The sequence below is a fragment of the Dama dama genome, chromosome 6 (assembly GCF_033118175.1).
Source record: "Dama dama isolate Ldn47 chromosome 6, ASM3311817v1, whole genome shotgun sequence".
Lineage (NCBI taxonomy): Eukaryota > Metazoa > Chordata > Mammalia > Artiodactyla > Cervidae > Dama > Dama dama.
In genome coordinates this window covers 2,335,674-2,350,313 of record NC_083686.1, presented here as the reverse complement: position 1 = coordinate 2,350,313, position 14,640 = coordinate 2,335,674, and the positions used below count along the sequence as shown (strand labels likewise).

Here is a 14,640-nt window from a genome sequence, read left to right as displayed (position 1 = left end):
GTCCCTGGGAATCTGAGAAGGCAGGGCCCTGGGGGTGGGGGGTGATGAGCTCGGTTCGAATGTCCCGGGGATGCGTGCCCAGGGTGTGATGCGGAGCAGGATCACCCCAGGCCCAGGAGGCGCCTCGCTCTCCCCTCCTCCAGGGGCACCGCCTCTGCAGGACAGCTGCCCACTCACCCCAGGCCCCCAGCCAGTGGCCCAGGACAGCCGGCAGGGAGCCAGGCGGCGGCGCTGGGGGGCTGTGGCCACCAGCACATCCGCCGCCCTGGGTGCTGGGCACGTGCTCATCCCCGCGGGGAGGGGCAGCGCCCTGCAGCATTCCGCAGCGCTGGCCCTGACCCAGGCTCCTGCCACGCCCGGCAGCTGCACCTGCTCCCGCACGGGCCCCAGGAAACACAGGCTGCTGTGGGGACAGAAGGCTGCCCGCCGCCCCCCCTCCACGCCGGCGACCTAGAGGCCGGACCACCTTCCGGCCTGGCTCCCGCTTCGGACCTGGGGGAGAGTCCTTGCCTCTCATTCCTAAGCTCCTGCTGTGGACCAAATGCTTGGGTCCCCACCCCCCAAATTCGTGTTGAAGCCCAGCCCCAAGGGGATGGAACGAAGAAGCAGGGACTTTGAGGGGTGATAAGGTCGTGAGGGTGGAGTCCCCAGAACTGGATTAGCATCCTCGTAAGAAGACGTGCTATTTCTCCCCACCCACCCTGAGGACACAGCCAGAGGCAACCATATGCGCGCCCAGAAGAGGGCCCCCACCCCAGATCCCAACCAGGCTGGCACCCTGATCTCTGACTTCCGGCCTCAGCAACTGTTGAGAACCGCATCTGTTGTTTCAGCCTGACAGTCTACAGTATTTCTGTCATAGCTGCCTAAGCAGACTCAGACAGTTCCCTCAGCCGTGGCAGCCAGAGTCACTGGTGGCAAGTGGCAGAAGCTGACTCTGGTCACTGAAGCAGGAAGGGATCTGTGGGAAGATCGCCAGGCCTCAGGTGGAACCCAGGGCGGGCGGGGGTCAGCAGGAGCTGCAGGAGGCGGGGAGGACAACCACGCTCCGGGGACCAGACGCCACCCCAGCTCTGCACCACTGCGCGGCCGGACTGCACCACCACGGGCCAGGGCCGCTGCCTTCTGAGAAGCCCACCACCACCACCACGGGTCAGAGCCGCCGATCACACAGCCACGGGGGCTGCTGCTGGACGTCACCGCCGAGGACACTGCCACCACGGCCAGACCCCAGGGCCACAGGGCACGGTCACCCCATTGGTGGCTCTGCAGGGACGTGCCATCTGACGCCGCACCTGACACTCGACACCCACATGAACTTTAACCGTCGCACGACTTCTCTGGCCCGTCTCCCCTTCCAGCCGATGTTATTATGATGAGCTCCTAAATGACAGGGCTTCCCTGGTGGCTCAGACGGTCAAGAATCTGCCTGCAGTGCAGGAGGCCTGGGTTCGGTCCCTGGGTCGGGAAGATCCCCTGGAGAAGGAAATGGCAACCCCACTCCAGTATTCTTCCCTGGAGAACCCCATGGACAGAGGAGCCTGGCGGGCTACAGTCCATGGGGTCGCAAAGAGTCAGATGCGACTGAGCACACACCTGAATGAGCAGATGTGTGTGAGCATCCTTCAAAGTGACCCTGAGTTTTACAAACGCAAGAGAATGCTGGGACCAGGGACAGGCTGCCTTGTCTTGTGTCTCCGGGTGCTCAGTGAGGCTGGAGAAAGACACATACCAGCTGACCGTGGCCAACACTCCGCCTGCCTCCGCCCGAGTGACTCTCTGAGTCGCCCCCCTCTGCAGGTCCCAGCTCCCTGCAGGTAGGTGGGGCCACAGGAAGGAGCTGTGGCCAGCGGAGTGTGGGCGGGAGTGATGACCGCCACCTCCCAGCCCTGCCGTCTCCTACACTCATTCATCGTGTGGTGAGACAGGTGTTACGGACCCACCTGTACGCCGGCTAATCCACCTGGTGAGGCCCTAACCCCAAGGTGACTGTGTGTGGAGATGGGATCTCTAAGGAGGCAGCAAAGGTCGATTGAGGTCGTAAGGGTGGGGCCCTGATCCCATAGGACTGCAGCCTTTTAAGGAGGAGGAGAAGTTCTCTCTCTCTCTCTTTCTATGCGTCTCAGCTCATGCACAGGCCATGTGAGGACACAGCAGGAAGGCCTGGAGGAGAGTCTCCCCAGAAACCCACCTCACTGGATCTTGATTTTGAGCTTCACCTCCACAACCATGAGAAAATAAATGTCTATGGTGTGAGCTGTCCCTTCTGTGGCCTTCTGTTACAGCAGTCCCAGCAGACGGGTACAGAAAGCATGTAAGATTAAAATACACTGCAGTGCCTCTGGCCTGCACCCACACCCCTTGACGTGACCTCCTCCCACTGGGAGCTGAAGCGTGTCTGTCTGCCCCAGCTTTGACGAGTGAAATGCAGTGCGAACACTCACATCCACTGTTTCTTTGGAGCCCAGCCTCCACCATGTGAACGGGCCCAAGCCAGCCTGCCAGATGACAAAAAGATGTGTGTCCCAGTCACCCTACCGCCCCAGCCAAAAGCCTGTTGGCCCTCAAGGGCAGAACTGCCTAAGACCCACCGATGACCCATGTACAACCTGGGCCACGAGAACCACCCCGTGAGCAAAGCCAGGAACCAACAGGCCCAGCATCATGAGCTAAATCGTTTGGGTGTCATTTGTGACACTCTTGAGAGTCCCTTGGACTGCAAGGAGATTCAACCCGTCCATCCTAAAGGAAATCAGTCCTGAATACTCATTGGAAGGACTGATGCTGAAGCTGAAACTCCAATACTTTGGCCACCTGATGTGAAGAACTGACTCATTAGAAAAGATCCTGATGCTGGGAAAGATTGAGGGCAGGAGGAGAAGGGGACGACGGAGGATGAGATGATTGGATGGCATCACTGACTCAGTAGACATGAGTCTGAGTAAGCTCCAGAAGTAGGTGATGGACAGGGAGGCCTGGCGTGCTGCAGTCCATGGGGTTGCAAAGAGTTGGACACGACTGAGCGACTGAGCTGTGACACTGAGTGGCATTCTGATACAGTGTCTGTGGCAGAGACTACAAGCCTCGGGGGACACGGGAAGCTCTGCAGAGAAGGAGCTTGGACCCCAAGTTGCCATGGCCAAGGGCACCAGCAAACGTCCAAGCTGAGCAGGGGTCGGCACACAGCAGGCACGACCAGACAGAGTGAGGCCCCCCTGCGCGTCCCGTGTGAGACCACAGCACATCAGAGATGCACTCAAATGCCGAGCGTCACAGGGGAAAGCGATGTCAAAAGACACAATTCACAATCCGATTTTTTTTTTTTTTTTTTTTTGGCCACATGGCTTGCATGATCTTACTTTCGCAACCAGGGATGGAAGCTATCAGAAATGCGGAGTCCTAACCGATGGACTGCCAGGGACATCCCCACGATTCCATTTAAAGCAGATTTCTCAACAGTAGGAACAGAAGCCAGTGGAATACCTTCCAAGTGCTGACAGGAAATAGCTAACAATACTCGTGAGATGAAACGCCAAGAGAACAGTATGAACGATGTTGTGGCAATAAATGTGGAAATGTAGACAGATAAATTCATCAAAGTGGAGGTTCCTAAACTAGCTCAAGAAGAAACAGAATTCTCAACAAGTCCCAAACTATTAAAAAATGACCCAGTAGTTAAATATCATCCCATAAATAAGACACTGGGGGCTTCCCTGGTGGCTGAGTGGTAAAGACTCCGCCTGCCAATGCAGGAGACATGGGTTCGATCCCTGATCTGGGGAGATCCCACACGCCGTAGAACCACGAAGCCCGGGAACCACAACTACTGAGCCTGTGCTCTAGAGCCCGGGGACCACAACTAGAAAAGAGCCCTCGAAGCAACAAAGACCCAGCACAACCAATAAACAAAAAAGAAAGAAAACTCTGGGTCCAGGGAATCTTATAGGAGATTCTACCAACCTCTGAATGAACAGACGACCAGCTTTCTACAGCCCTCCAGTGGACAGGGAAAGAAGGGGCAGATTCTCTTAAACTTGGTCTATGAGGTCTGAGGGTAGCCCTGCAGACGGTCATCCAAACAGTGTAAGAAAGGGAAATTACAGGCCAATCTCATTCAGGAACATAAATGCAAAACCCTGAACAAAATAAAAGCAAATTCTGAAAAAGCTGCTAAAACGTCAGCGTGTGTCGGCCAGGGTCCCAGCTGCTGACATGTTAGGACAATTCAGAGAGGGTCTATTTACACAGGTGTCGTTTTGGAGGGAACCACCAGCGGTGGTGACTGTATGTGTGTGTGTGTGTGTGTGTTCTATTTACACAGGTGTCGTTTTGGAGGGAACCACCAGCGGTGGTGACTGTGTGTGTGTGTGTGTGTGTGCGCGAGTCGCTTGATTATGTCCGACTCTTTTGCAATTCCATGGACTGCAGCCCACCAGGCTCCTTTGTCCATGGACTTCTCCAGGCAGGAATACTGGCGTGTTCCCTTCTCTAGGGGATCTTCCTGACCCAGGGATCAAACCCTCGTCTCCTGCATTGCAGGCAGATTCCTTACGTCTGAGCCACCGGGGAAGCCCACCGTGACTGTGTAGCCCTGGGCTGGTTAGAGAGACGTGGAACTGCTTCAAGACCTGGGGAGGGGGGTGGTCCCTGAACCACAAAGGGGCGTGATCTACACCTTGGGAGGAGGGTGACCTTCAGGTAAGGGATCCGGCTGTACCCTTTGCTGGGATACCAGAACAAATCACCGTCCTGGAGGCCTGAAGTCCAAGGTGAGGATGTCGGCAGGGCTGGATCCTTCCTGCCGTTGTAAAGACCCACTTGGGCCTCTGGCCTTGCCTGTGGACGGCTGTCTCCCCCTGCATCTCTTCACATCACCTTCCTTCAGTGGGTGTCTCTGTGAGCACGATTTCCCTTCTTACGAGAACATGGTCATATTGGATCAGGGCCCATTGCAACGATCTCATGTTAACATGACCTCCTCTCTGAAGACCTTCTTTCCAAATCAGGTCACATTCTGAGGTCCTGGGGGTTCGGACTCCAGTCTATGAACTTGAGGAGGACACAATCCAACTTGTAACACTGAGGTCACCCCAGAAGAGGGAGCCAGGGAAAACAGCACCCCAATCTCACACTCCCCTCTCCCCTGACCTCCTGCTGGGCTCCCCCCCACCCGAGGGCACAGGCGCCCATTGACGCAGCCCGTCGGGGTCAGCAGAAGGGGCACAGCATGAGGTGGGGAGGACTCCCTCCCTGACTCAGCACAGCTCGCTCCAGGAATGCAAGGTTGGCTTGACGTCAGACCATCTGTAGACGCATGTCACCTCTCTTAACAGATCCACACTCCACACCCACAGAGAACGAGGTTGGGGAGCGCTCACAGCAGGCAACGGTGTGGGGAACCTGAAGCTACATGGCTCCTGGAGGCCAAGGACGGGCAGTCAGAGGCCCCAGGTCCACCGGCAGGAGCTGCTATGCCTTCCACGGGATGGGGGTGGCCAGCACCAGCCTCTGCCACCCTGGCTGTGGCCAACACAGCGATTCCCCGTCCACCGCAGGCTCCGAGCCCCACCCAGCCCTGGGACAGCAGGCACCCACGGAGGCCATCTCTCTTCCTCTGGCTTTGCCGGGGGGGCCGGCTGCCTTCCTGGCAATGTGTCCCATCCTGTCCTGACAATTCTGTTCCCTGCCCTCCCAGCCTCCCCAGCAGCTGCGTGTGGCCACATGACCCTATTTGGGCAGATGAGAGCAAAATGCAAAATCTGCTGGAGAAGGGGTCCCTGGGGAAACCCTTCCTCTCCTGATAAAAGGGGCTGTGGCTGGACTTCCTGCTACGGGAGGGAAGCAAAGCTCTCCAGCCCCATCGGTCAGGTCCGAACGCAGTCCTGACTGAGATGGGGCCAAGAGGCGAGGGGTCTGTGCCTACCTGTGTGCGTGACGATGGGGAGGGACTGGAAAGGACCTGACCGCCAGGCCTCCAGGGACGTCAAAAGGGTGAGTGGAGGGGGAGGGGCAGCAGGGGACAGAACGTTCTAGGCAGCAGTGGGAGCAGGGTGAGCAAGGAGCCTGGTCGGTTTCACGAACACAGGGAGGCCAGGGTGGCCGGAGCAGTTTGGGGGTCAGGGCGGGGCAGAGGACGGTCTGAGAGCAGCCTGGCTGGGGAGGAGGTCCCATCCTGCATCCCTTGACCTGAGTCTCCAGGCCGTGGGGCCAGACCCCTCCTGATGGGGTCGCAGGCTCCCTTCTCCACTGAGGAAGGGCCGCTGGGGTGCTGGCTCAGGGGGCCCCCCAGCCCTGAGGGCACATCATCCACAAAGCTGGTGGTGGGGTCATGGCCTGGGAGGGAAGGCGGGGCTGGGGGGCTTGAGCAGAGGGAACCGCAGTGTAGACCCAGAGTCTTAGAAACATCTTTATTGGCAGCAAGGAGGGAATGGCGGGGGGCGGGGGGCGGGGCTCAGGAGGGTCGCTTGGGGGGACGAATCCGGTCGTTGATCCAGTCCACGTAGTTGGCCACGCGGGTGTAGACGCCGGGCTTGTTGAGCCTCCCGCAGCCGTCGCCCCAGCTGATGATGCCATACAGGTAGGCCACACCGTTCTTCTCACAGGCCAGCGGCCCACCGGAGTCTCCCTGTGCAGAGCGACCCATCAGGGCCTGAGACCTGCCTGGAAACTGCCCACCACCCCTCACCCCAGCCTCCCGCACCCCAACCCTGAAAGTGCCGCCGCAGGGGTCCAGAGCTGCCCTGGGGTGCAGACTGTCAAGGTAGACCCCCAGCAGCCTGGGGGGAGCGGACGACACAGGCATCCCGAGTGAGGGAGCGGTCCTGCTCGAGCTCCCCCAGCCCCAGAGGAAGCGAGGCCTCCGGCTCCTGGACCGCCGTTCCGCAGGCCCCGCCCTGCCTCCCTCTCACCTCCACAGCGAGCAGACCTCCTCAGTCTGGCTCCCCACCCACCTACCAGCTGGCACCCTGCTGGAAACGCCCTCTTTGCCACCTGGCAAACTCCTATTCATCCCTCAGAACAGGTGCAAGCGCCCCCTCCTCCGTGAAGCCACCCTTGACCTTCCACAAGGCACGTGCTGGACCTCGTGGTCCAGGGGCAAGCCCCCACACCCTTTGCCACTTCTCGGATGGGTAACCCAGGAAGAGCGTGCAGACCCTTCTGGGCGTGTCTCCCCACCTATGAACTGGGGAGTAAAGCAGCTTCTCCATCTCAGCCCTGAGGCGCAGCCCCCCAGCCAGGCCTTGGTAACCGGGCTACTGGGATCGGCAGACCGATCGAGCCCACTCGGAAGAACACGGGGTGAGATGGGCTTTGGCCTTAGGTGTCATATGGACATTCCTGCCCTTGGTTCGATGTGCCCAGGCTTTGGGACCCGGCATGGGTGAGCACCCATCCTGGGGGCAGCCAGCGACTGGGAGGTGGGCCTCCCGCCCCACCTCCTGGCTGGCCCTGAGGGTCTGGCCGCTTTTGGCTCTGAGCTCCGGGGCGGCGGGCTGTCCAGGCTAACCTGGCAGGCATCCGACCTGCAGTCGAAGTAGCCGGCACACAGCATGTTGGGGCTGATGTCGGCCCCATACACCTCGGGGCTGCTGCACTTGTGGTCTGCGACCAAGGGGACCAGCGCCTCCCGCAGCGAGGGGGAGTAGCCACTCACGTCTGCGGGCCGACACGGGGTGGGGGGGGGCACTCAGGCTGGGTCGGGCCACCGCTCCTGGGGGCACGACCCTGGCCCCCTGCCCACACTCACTCTCGTCCTGGTGGCCCCAGCCCGCTATCTGGCACTTGTGTCCCGCGGGGAAGGGGCTGCCGGGCTCGGGCAGGCAGATGGGCTGGACAAACTGGGAGCGGACAGCGCAGCGCTCCCCTTTCTTCTCCAGCCGGATCAGGACTGGGCGGGAGAGAGGTCGGAGGTCAGCCTGCCGCGCAGGAGCCCGAGACAGCCGAAGGTGGCCACGGAGTCACATGGGGTGCAGCCCACTGGGCCACGGGGCTGTGTCCTGGGAGGCCCAGGAGGGAACTGCAGGCAACCTTCCCCCTCCTCCTCACCTCCTCCCTCCCCGCGCCTCCATCTCTCCCATCCCTCCCGGGAGAGCCTGAGGACTCCCCCAGTCCTGCCTGGCGCCTGCTCCCAGCACACAGCCCCGGTCGGGCCTCACCGAGATCGTGGTCACTGGGGTTGAACACGGAGTAGAGTGGGTACGGGATGTACTTCTCTATGCCAAACGTCTGTGTCACGTCCGTCGTGCGGTTGAAGAAGTGCTGGCCCAAGACCACGGAGACGCTTTCCCTGGGGGGGCTATGCAGCAGGGGCTGGTGGCGGCATGACCCTCAGGCCCCTGAGGTCGGCTCGCCCCTCCCCACAGGCACAGAGCATCCAGGAGATGACCCCGGGGGAGGGGGTGACACTGCGCAGGGCCCCCGCCCCCAAACCCTGGGAGAGACCTGAGCAGGGGTGCAGCGGGCTGTAGTGTGGTGGGGCTTGGCGGGCTACGGACACACCCACGGTCCTGGCAGCACCACCTCTGAGACCAAGGCCCGAGCAAGCCGGGGGCCTCTCGTGGGTCCAGGTGGGCTCGCTGCTGAATGGGGCCCAAGCTGGTGCAGGTCCAGGTTGGGGCACGGTTCCACCCGGTGCCCCTGGCCTGGAAGCAGGCCTTCCGGTTAAGTCACCCGGGGGTCTAGGAGCCTGAGCACTCCTCTCACCCAATGACCCCCATCACACCTGCCCATTAACGCCCTGCTCCAGCCACCTGCTTGGCCCAGGCCTGGGACCACTGCTCTGGGGCCCCGGCCACAGAGGGTGGGTACCTCCACCCAGCTGGGCCCATCCCCTGATGTGAGGAGAGCAGGCCAGCTCCTCTTCTCCAGCCTGTTAACCACCCCCACCCCACTGCGTACCGAGGAGGATCCAAGGGACGTTTCACAGGTCCAGCGGGGAAGTGGGGGGGCCCAGGCCACAGGCAGTCAGCACAGGGCTGGTGCCCACTGCCCCCACCCCCGCGGTGTAGTCCTTAGGGTGACTGGTGGGGGGGGAGTGCTCATTTCGGAGTCTCATGCAGCCAGACCCCAGCCTGCCCCAAGCCCCTGACCCCTGGGATGACACTGGACCCCCCCTCTCCCGAGGAGAGCCCCTTCCCCCCAAGGCAGAGAATTTAGGAGCAGGGGATGGGCAGGCCTTTCCCGGCTCTGAGCTCGCTGCCCCTACCCCTGGGGTGTGGTCGTGGGCCTCTCACCCCTGACCCCGACCCTGGACGCCAGCCCCGGCCGTCCTTGCCCACCCGGAGGAGGCCCCCGAGTGGGCAGGACCTCAGGCTCCCTGGGCCCCTGCATGGGGCCACCTGCTCCTTCTGGGCAGAGGCGGGGCCGGAAGGGGCGGGGCCTCAGGGCAGGTCACGCCCACCGCCTGCTACGCAGCGCGCCGCCACGCCCCAACACGTCCCGCCACGCCCCGCCACGCCCCGCCACGCCCACCGCCCTGCCGCGCAGGCGCGCCGTCCCCGCCCCCGCCCCGCCCAGCCCAGCCCCGCTCCCGCCCAGCCGCGCCCCAAGCTCCAGACCCGGGAGCTCCCGAGAGAGGACCGTTCACCCGGACAGAGACTGGGGACGGCGCCACGGGGCAGGAGCGCGGCGGCCCTCGCAGTCTCCGGGCCCAGCACAGAGCTGAGCGCGGAGCCCCACCTGAGTCAGAGGGGCGACGGGGAGCCGAGGGACCGAAGAACGGGGCTTACACGGGTAAGGTGGGAACGCGCGGGTCGTGCTTAGGAGCAGCGGGAGTGAGCGTGGATTGCTGGCGGTGGAGCCAGGACGCCGCGTGTGGGGCCGGGCGGGCGGGCGGGCGGGCGGAGAGGCGGGTGGTTGGAGGGGGGACACAGGGATTGATCGTGGACACTGGGGCCCAGGGCCGCTCACCTGTTGGAGAAGCAGTGGGCGGCAGACACCACCCAGCAGGTGTGGACGAGGCTCCCTGCACAGAAGTTGTTCCCGATGTAGATGGCGGCCAGCCAGGGATGGGAGCCGGGCAGCGAGGAGGAGCCGCCAATAATGCGCGGCCGCAGGAAGGTTCTCTTCTTGTGCCTCTTACCGCAGGTCTGGCGTCCAGCTGGCCCAGCAGCCGCGGGCCCAGGCAGGGTCAGCAGGGCCTCGGTGGGCGGGGGCTGAATCCTGGCAAGGGATTCTGGGGACACAGACCACTGGATCGCGCCGCAGGTCCTGGCTGTGTCCAGGATTCTCTAGGCCCCCAGTGGTTCACCGGCCTCCAGCCCAGCCTAGGCAGCTCCTCTGAAAGAGGACCCCAGCTCAGGCCCAGCTCTGCTCTTCCGGGCGGGGCACAGGACTTACCCTGAGCCTCAGTTTTCCTCATCTGCAGGATGGGGAGAACTGCACCTGATCACAGGCTTTGCGGGAGCCAGGGTGGCCCAGCATATCTGGCAGGGGTTCCTATCCCTTCCAGCAGCCTGGGACCCCAGAGCCAACCAGGGATGGGTCAGAGAGCCCTGGGGCAACGGGGCCAGAGGGCAGGCTGGCCTCTTGGAGCCACCTACCCCCCAGGGGCTAACCCCAGGGACACCCAGCTATCCGTGTCCGTGGGGACTGTCTGGGCACAGTGCAGAGTGCGTGGGCCCCCTGACCTCTGGTGCCGACCCACTGCATCCCCTTGGTCCAGCCCCGCTGTGGTGAGCCTCAGTCTCCCCATCTTTCAGATGGGCCCATGGTCCTCCGGGGAGAGGCGGCTGGGCATGGGGGTGGAGTGGGGAGACCCCAGTGGGGGTGGGGCCAGCCCGGTGCCCACCCTGCTCCTCCCGAGACCATCTCCGGCTGCTGCGCGCACCGCAGGCCGCCAGGCGGCAGTACTCCCAGGAGAGGGCGCTGTCCTTCACCACGTAGCACCAGGGCCTCTCGTCCTTGTCTGGGTTCCTGGTGGACGGGGACAAGCGGGTGGGCGGGGTCATGGCCCCTCAGAGGCAAGGGGAGGAGATGGGGACACCTGCTGGGGGGTGTTCCTGACCCCCCCAGCAGCTTCTGCTCCTGCAGAAGTTTCTGAGCTCCAGCCCCAGGCTCCGCTCCCTGGGCGGCCCCCCGAGCAGAGGGGTCAGGGCCGTGGGGACAGTGCTGACCGGCAGTAGGCGTGGGGGCCCAGGCCCAGGAGGGCCGCAGCGCCCACGGAGTCCACGTGCAGCTCCTGGTAGAGCAGGTCGGAGTTCCAGGCCAGGCAGCTGAGGCCCGAGGCCGCCGTGCTGGCCACGCCTCGATACTCCGTGCCCGTCCCCACGAAGCAGCGCTGGGCGGGCACTGTGGGTGGTGGGAGTGCGGTAAGCCTGGGCCGTGGGCCGCGGGGCCCACCCTGCTCCGAGGCCGGGCGACTCACCGATGTTGCAGAGCCGCCCGGCATAGTCTGGGGGGCAAGCACAGACGGTGGTGCCAGTGGCCACAATCAGGTGGCAGGAACCCCCGTTCAGGCAGGGGCTGCTCAGGCAAGCTGCGGGGGAACACTCGGGAGCTAGGCCTCAGCCCCAAACCGGGGGCAAGGGGGCGGGTGTCGGGGCCTGGTTCCCGCCCCGGTGCCCCTCTCTGGGTGGCCCTGGGAAGTCCCTTTCCCCGAGGGCAGGCTCAGTGACGTGGCCCGCCCCGCCGGGCCGCGCCCTTGAGTACCTGTGTGGCGGGTCCCCTCGCAGCGGACCTGGCCCCCCGCGCACTCGCACTGCTCCACGCGGTCCTGGTGCACGCGGGCCCAGCGATCGCCTGGCTCAAGGTACTCGTAGCGGCTCTCATCAAAGCACTTCTCTGGGGGGTTTGGGGGGGCACAGTGAGCTGTTGCTCTCCGCCCATGGCCGGCACCCCGCCGCCCCACCGCCCCACTCACCTGTGCCACAGTCCTGGCCAGTGAAGGCCGCAGGGCAGGTGCAGTGGTACGACTCGGGGTCCTGCGTGCTGGAGCACGAGCCCCCGTGGAGGCAGGGGCCAGAGGCACAGGGGTCCCGGGGGGCTGGGCACACGCGGGAGGGAGGGGGCGTCTGAGAGCCCCGCAGGCTTCATGATGCTCCCCGCTTGCCAAGGGCCTGCCGCCTTCAAGATGCCCCTTCTAAGGCTCCTCTGAGGCCCTGCAGGCCTCCGCCCTCCCCACCCCTGCCCAGCTCTCAGACCCCAGGCAGGTGGGCCTCTGACTCCGCATCCAACACCCTGAAAGCCGGACCCGCGGCAGGCAGCACAGGCCCCTGGAGCGCCCTGGCCCCGGGAGCACATCTCCCGGTCTGCGGCCCTGTGCGGGGACCCTGTGGGGCTGAGCCTGACCAGCAGGGGGCAGCGTGGCCCCAGCAATAGCCAGAGCAGCTCTGTGGCCCCCAGAGAGGGCAGCACCCTGCCTTGTGGGTGGGTGGGTGTTCCCCACTCCCCACTCCTCCAGCCCCCAGGCCTGCAGTGGGATGAGCCGCAGACAGGACAGGACCCCCCACCGCAGCTCAGCTCTGACGCCCCCTGGAGATCACCCCCACCCCGGCTCCAGACGCCCGGGCACCCACCTGGGCGCCCCTGGGGAGCGGGGTCCTGCACACAGTAGCCCCAGGCCCGGTCCCGGTCGTAGTTGTGGGTCGTGGCACACCTGGGGGTGAGGTGTGCGCTGATGGGGGGGGCGCCCACAGACCGGCTCGGTGCGACCCGACTCCCCGCAGGGCGCCCTGGAGCACTCTCCCGCTCAGGCCCTCATTCGTCCACTCCACCTGCTGCGTGCCGGGCTCAGGCCGGAGTCGGGAGGGTGGAGGGCAGAGGACGGGAGGGCCTCCAGGGCGGACACGGGGACGCAGGGACCCACCACTTCCTGTGGGCGCTTCCCTCTGCAGTGCAGGAATGCAGCATGCGGCCGCCGTAGCGGAAGGGGAACCTGCAGGGCTGCCCGGCCTCGGTGAGCACTGTCGGGGTGGGGTGGGGGGGAATGGTAATCAAGGGCTCCCGCGCCAGATGCCTTCCGACCCCCATCACCCTCCCCACTCCTCCCCCCAGCACTGCGGCGGTCCTCCCAGACCACCGTCTGGCGGTCACCCACCGCCTCCTCCAAGAAGCTCTCCTAACGCACCTGTGCCCCCAGGGCTGTTGGAGGGGGCTCCCCTGGGCAGGGGGCTGAGCCCGCCACCAGGGGGCCCCTCTGCCTGGGGTGCTCCCGCGGCTGCAGTGCTGGGGGTCGCCGAGGTTACAAGGGTCACAGGAGTCACTGTGGCGTTGTGTCCTGGGGGCTCCCTTTGGCTCTGGGAAGGACCGAGAGGGCTGTGATGGGGGGTGTGGGGTGGGCCCCTCACACGAGGACCTGCCTCCATTTGCATGTCGGCGTCCTGAGGCCTCAGAGTGGGGACCAAGGGACACCGGCTGCAGCTGAACACTGTCCCTCCCCGCCCGCCCAGTCCAAGGAGCCGGGACACCAGCACCACTGCCATCCGGGCTTGAATCCTGGGGTTGGGGTCCGACGAGAGCAGCTGTGTGGCCTTCGGAGCCCCCCCCAACCTCAGACACGTGGGCCCAATAGAGGCCCAGAGGGCAGGGACCAGCCCCCGCGCCCCCGGACGGGGAACCAGCAAGTTGGAGCCCCGGCGTTCTGTCCCCCAGGCCTGCCCAGCACGCCCACCTTGGCCCCAAAGGTCCTCTGTCCCCACGTTGGGCCCCTCACCCCGTCCACACCCTGCCCTGGCTTCGCCCCAGGGCCCGGAATGGGCCCAGGGTAGCCCGTGGTCACAGTGCTGGGGTCAGCGCTCACCCTGGCAGCCTGGGGCTGCGCCCCGCGAGGCGGCAGCAGCAGCAGCAGCAGCAGCAGCAGGGCTGGCCCGGGCGAGGGGCAGGGGCCGGCGACCCGGGCCCAGCGCCCCATGGCTCCTCCTGGGCTGGCGTGAGGAGCTGCGGGACGTGGGAGCAGGGTGATGGTCAAGGCCGCCTGCAAATGATTAACCCTGGCTGCCTCCCGCGCCGGGAGGCCCGCACATCCGCTGTATCTGCCGCCCGGCTCACCCTGCCCGGGCCAGCGGTCCCCTCTCGCCTCCGCCGTGCTGTTCCTGGACCTGACCGCGTCCTCCAGGCTCGGCACAGAGGCCTCCTCCAGGAAGTCTTCCAGGATGACGTGGAAGGAAGGGGCCTGGGCCCCCCAATCCCAGCTTCCGGTCCCCACCCAGCCAGAGGGCTGGCCACTGTGTACTTATGAGCTGTACCAACCAGAGCAGCCGTACGTGCTGGGCCCTTTGGTGCAGCCCCATGGCCGCCAGGAGGCCCGGCGCAGAGGAGCGTGTGCGCGTTGGTCTGAGAGTTGAGGACAAGGCCCCGGACAGGGACCTCCGCCGCCGTCCTCCACAGCACTTCCGTCTGTCCCCTCCCAGGGAGAGCCTGGGGTGGGGCCTCCCATGCAAGGGGAGCAGGCAGGAGGCCTGCCCCCAGCACCCCGCCCCCACAGCTCCTGGACCCACAGGCCTCCGGAAGCCCAGGACCAGGACCACCCAAGACTACCCAGGACCACCCGTGCCATCCCGCCTCCCCCCTCCCGAGCCCCTGGCCAGGCACGCGGTCCCACAGAGAACCCAGCTTGGGGCCCTGCCCTGGTCTGGGGGCACTTCGCTCCCTGACCCGTGAACGAGGACAGGGTGTTGCCCCCCCAGACACGGCTGGAGTCGT

At 64.6% G+C, this 14,640-nt stretch overlaps 1 protein-coding gene across 3 annotated transcripts; it reads right to left on the bottom strand.

The window, feature by feature from the left end:
* Positions 1–6,400: 6,400 nt before the first annotated feature.
* On the bottom strand, positions 6,401–14,094 carry HGFAC (HGF activator). 3 transcript variants are annotated; one of them, XM_061145412.1, is made up of 14 exons: positions 13,739–14,094; positions 13,067–13,235; positions 12,806–12,902; positions 12,516–12,595; positions 11,861–11,983; positions 11,650–11,781; positions 11,366–11,476; positions 11,115–11,289; positions 10,790–10,914; positions 9,910–10,174; positions 8,157–8,296; positions 7,748–7,888; positions 7,508–7,656; positions 6,401–6,625 (listed from the first exon to the last, which is right to left on the bottom strand). In XM_061145412.1, the coding sequence occupies exons 1-14, from the start codon at positions 13,847–13,849 to the stop codon at positions 6,452–6,454; spliced, it is 1,992 nt and encodes a 663-aa protein (XP_061001395.1). In that variant the 5' UTR covers positions 13,850–14,094; the 3' UTR covers positions 6,401–6,451. The 3 variants fall into 3 exon arrangements, with proteins under 3 accessions (XP_061001395.1, XP_061001397.1, XP_061001398.1); XM_061145414.1 differs by having other exon boundaries at positions 10,829–10,914; XM_061145415.1 differs by lacking the exon at positions 7,508–7,656 and having other exon boundaries at positions 6,459–6,625.
* Positions 14,095–14,640: the final 546 nt, after the last annotated feature.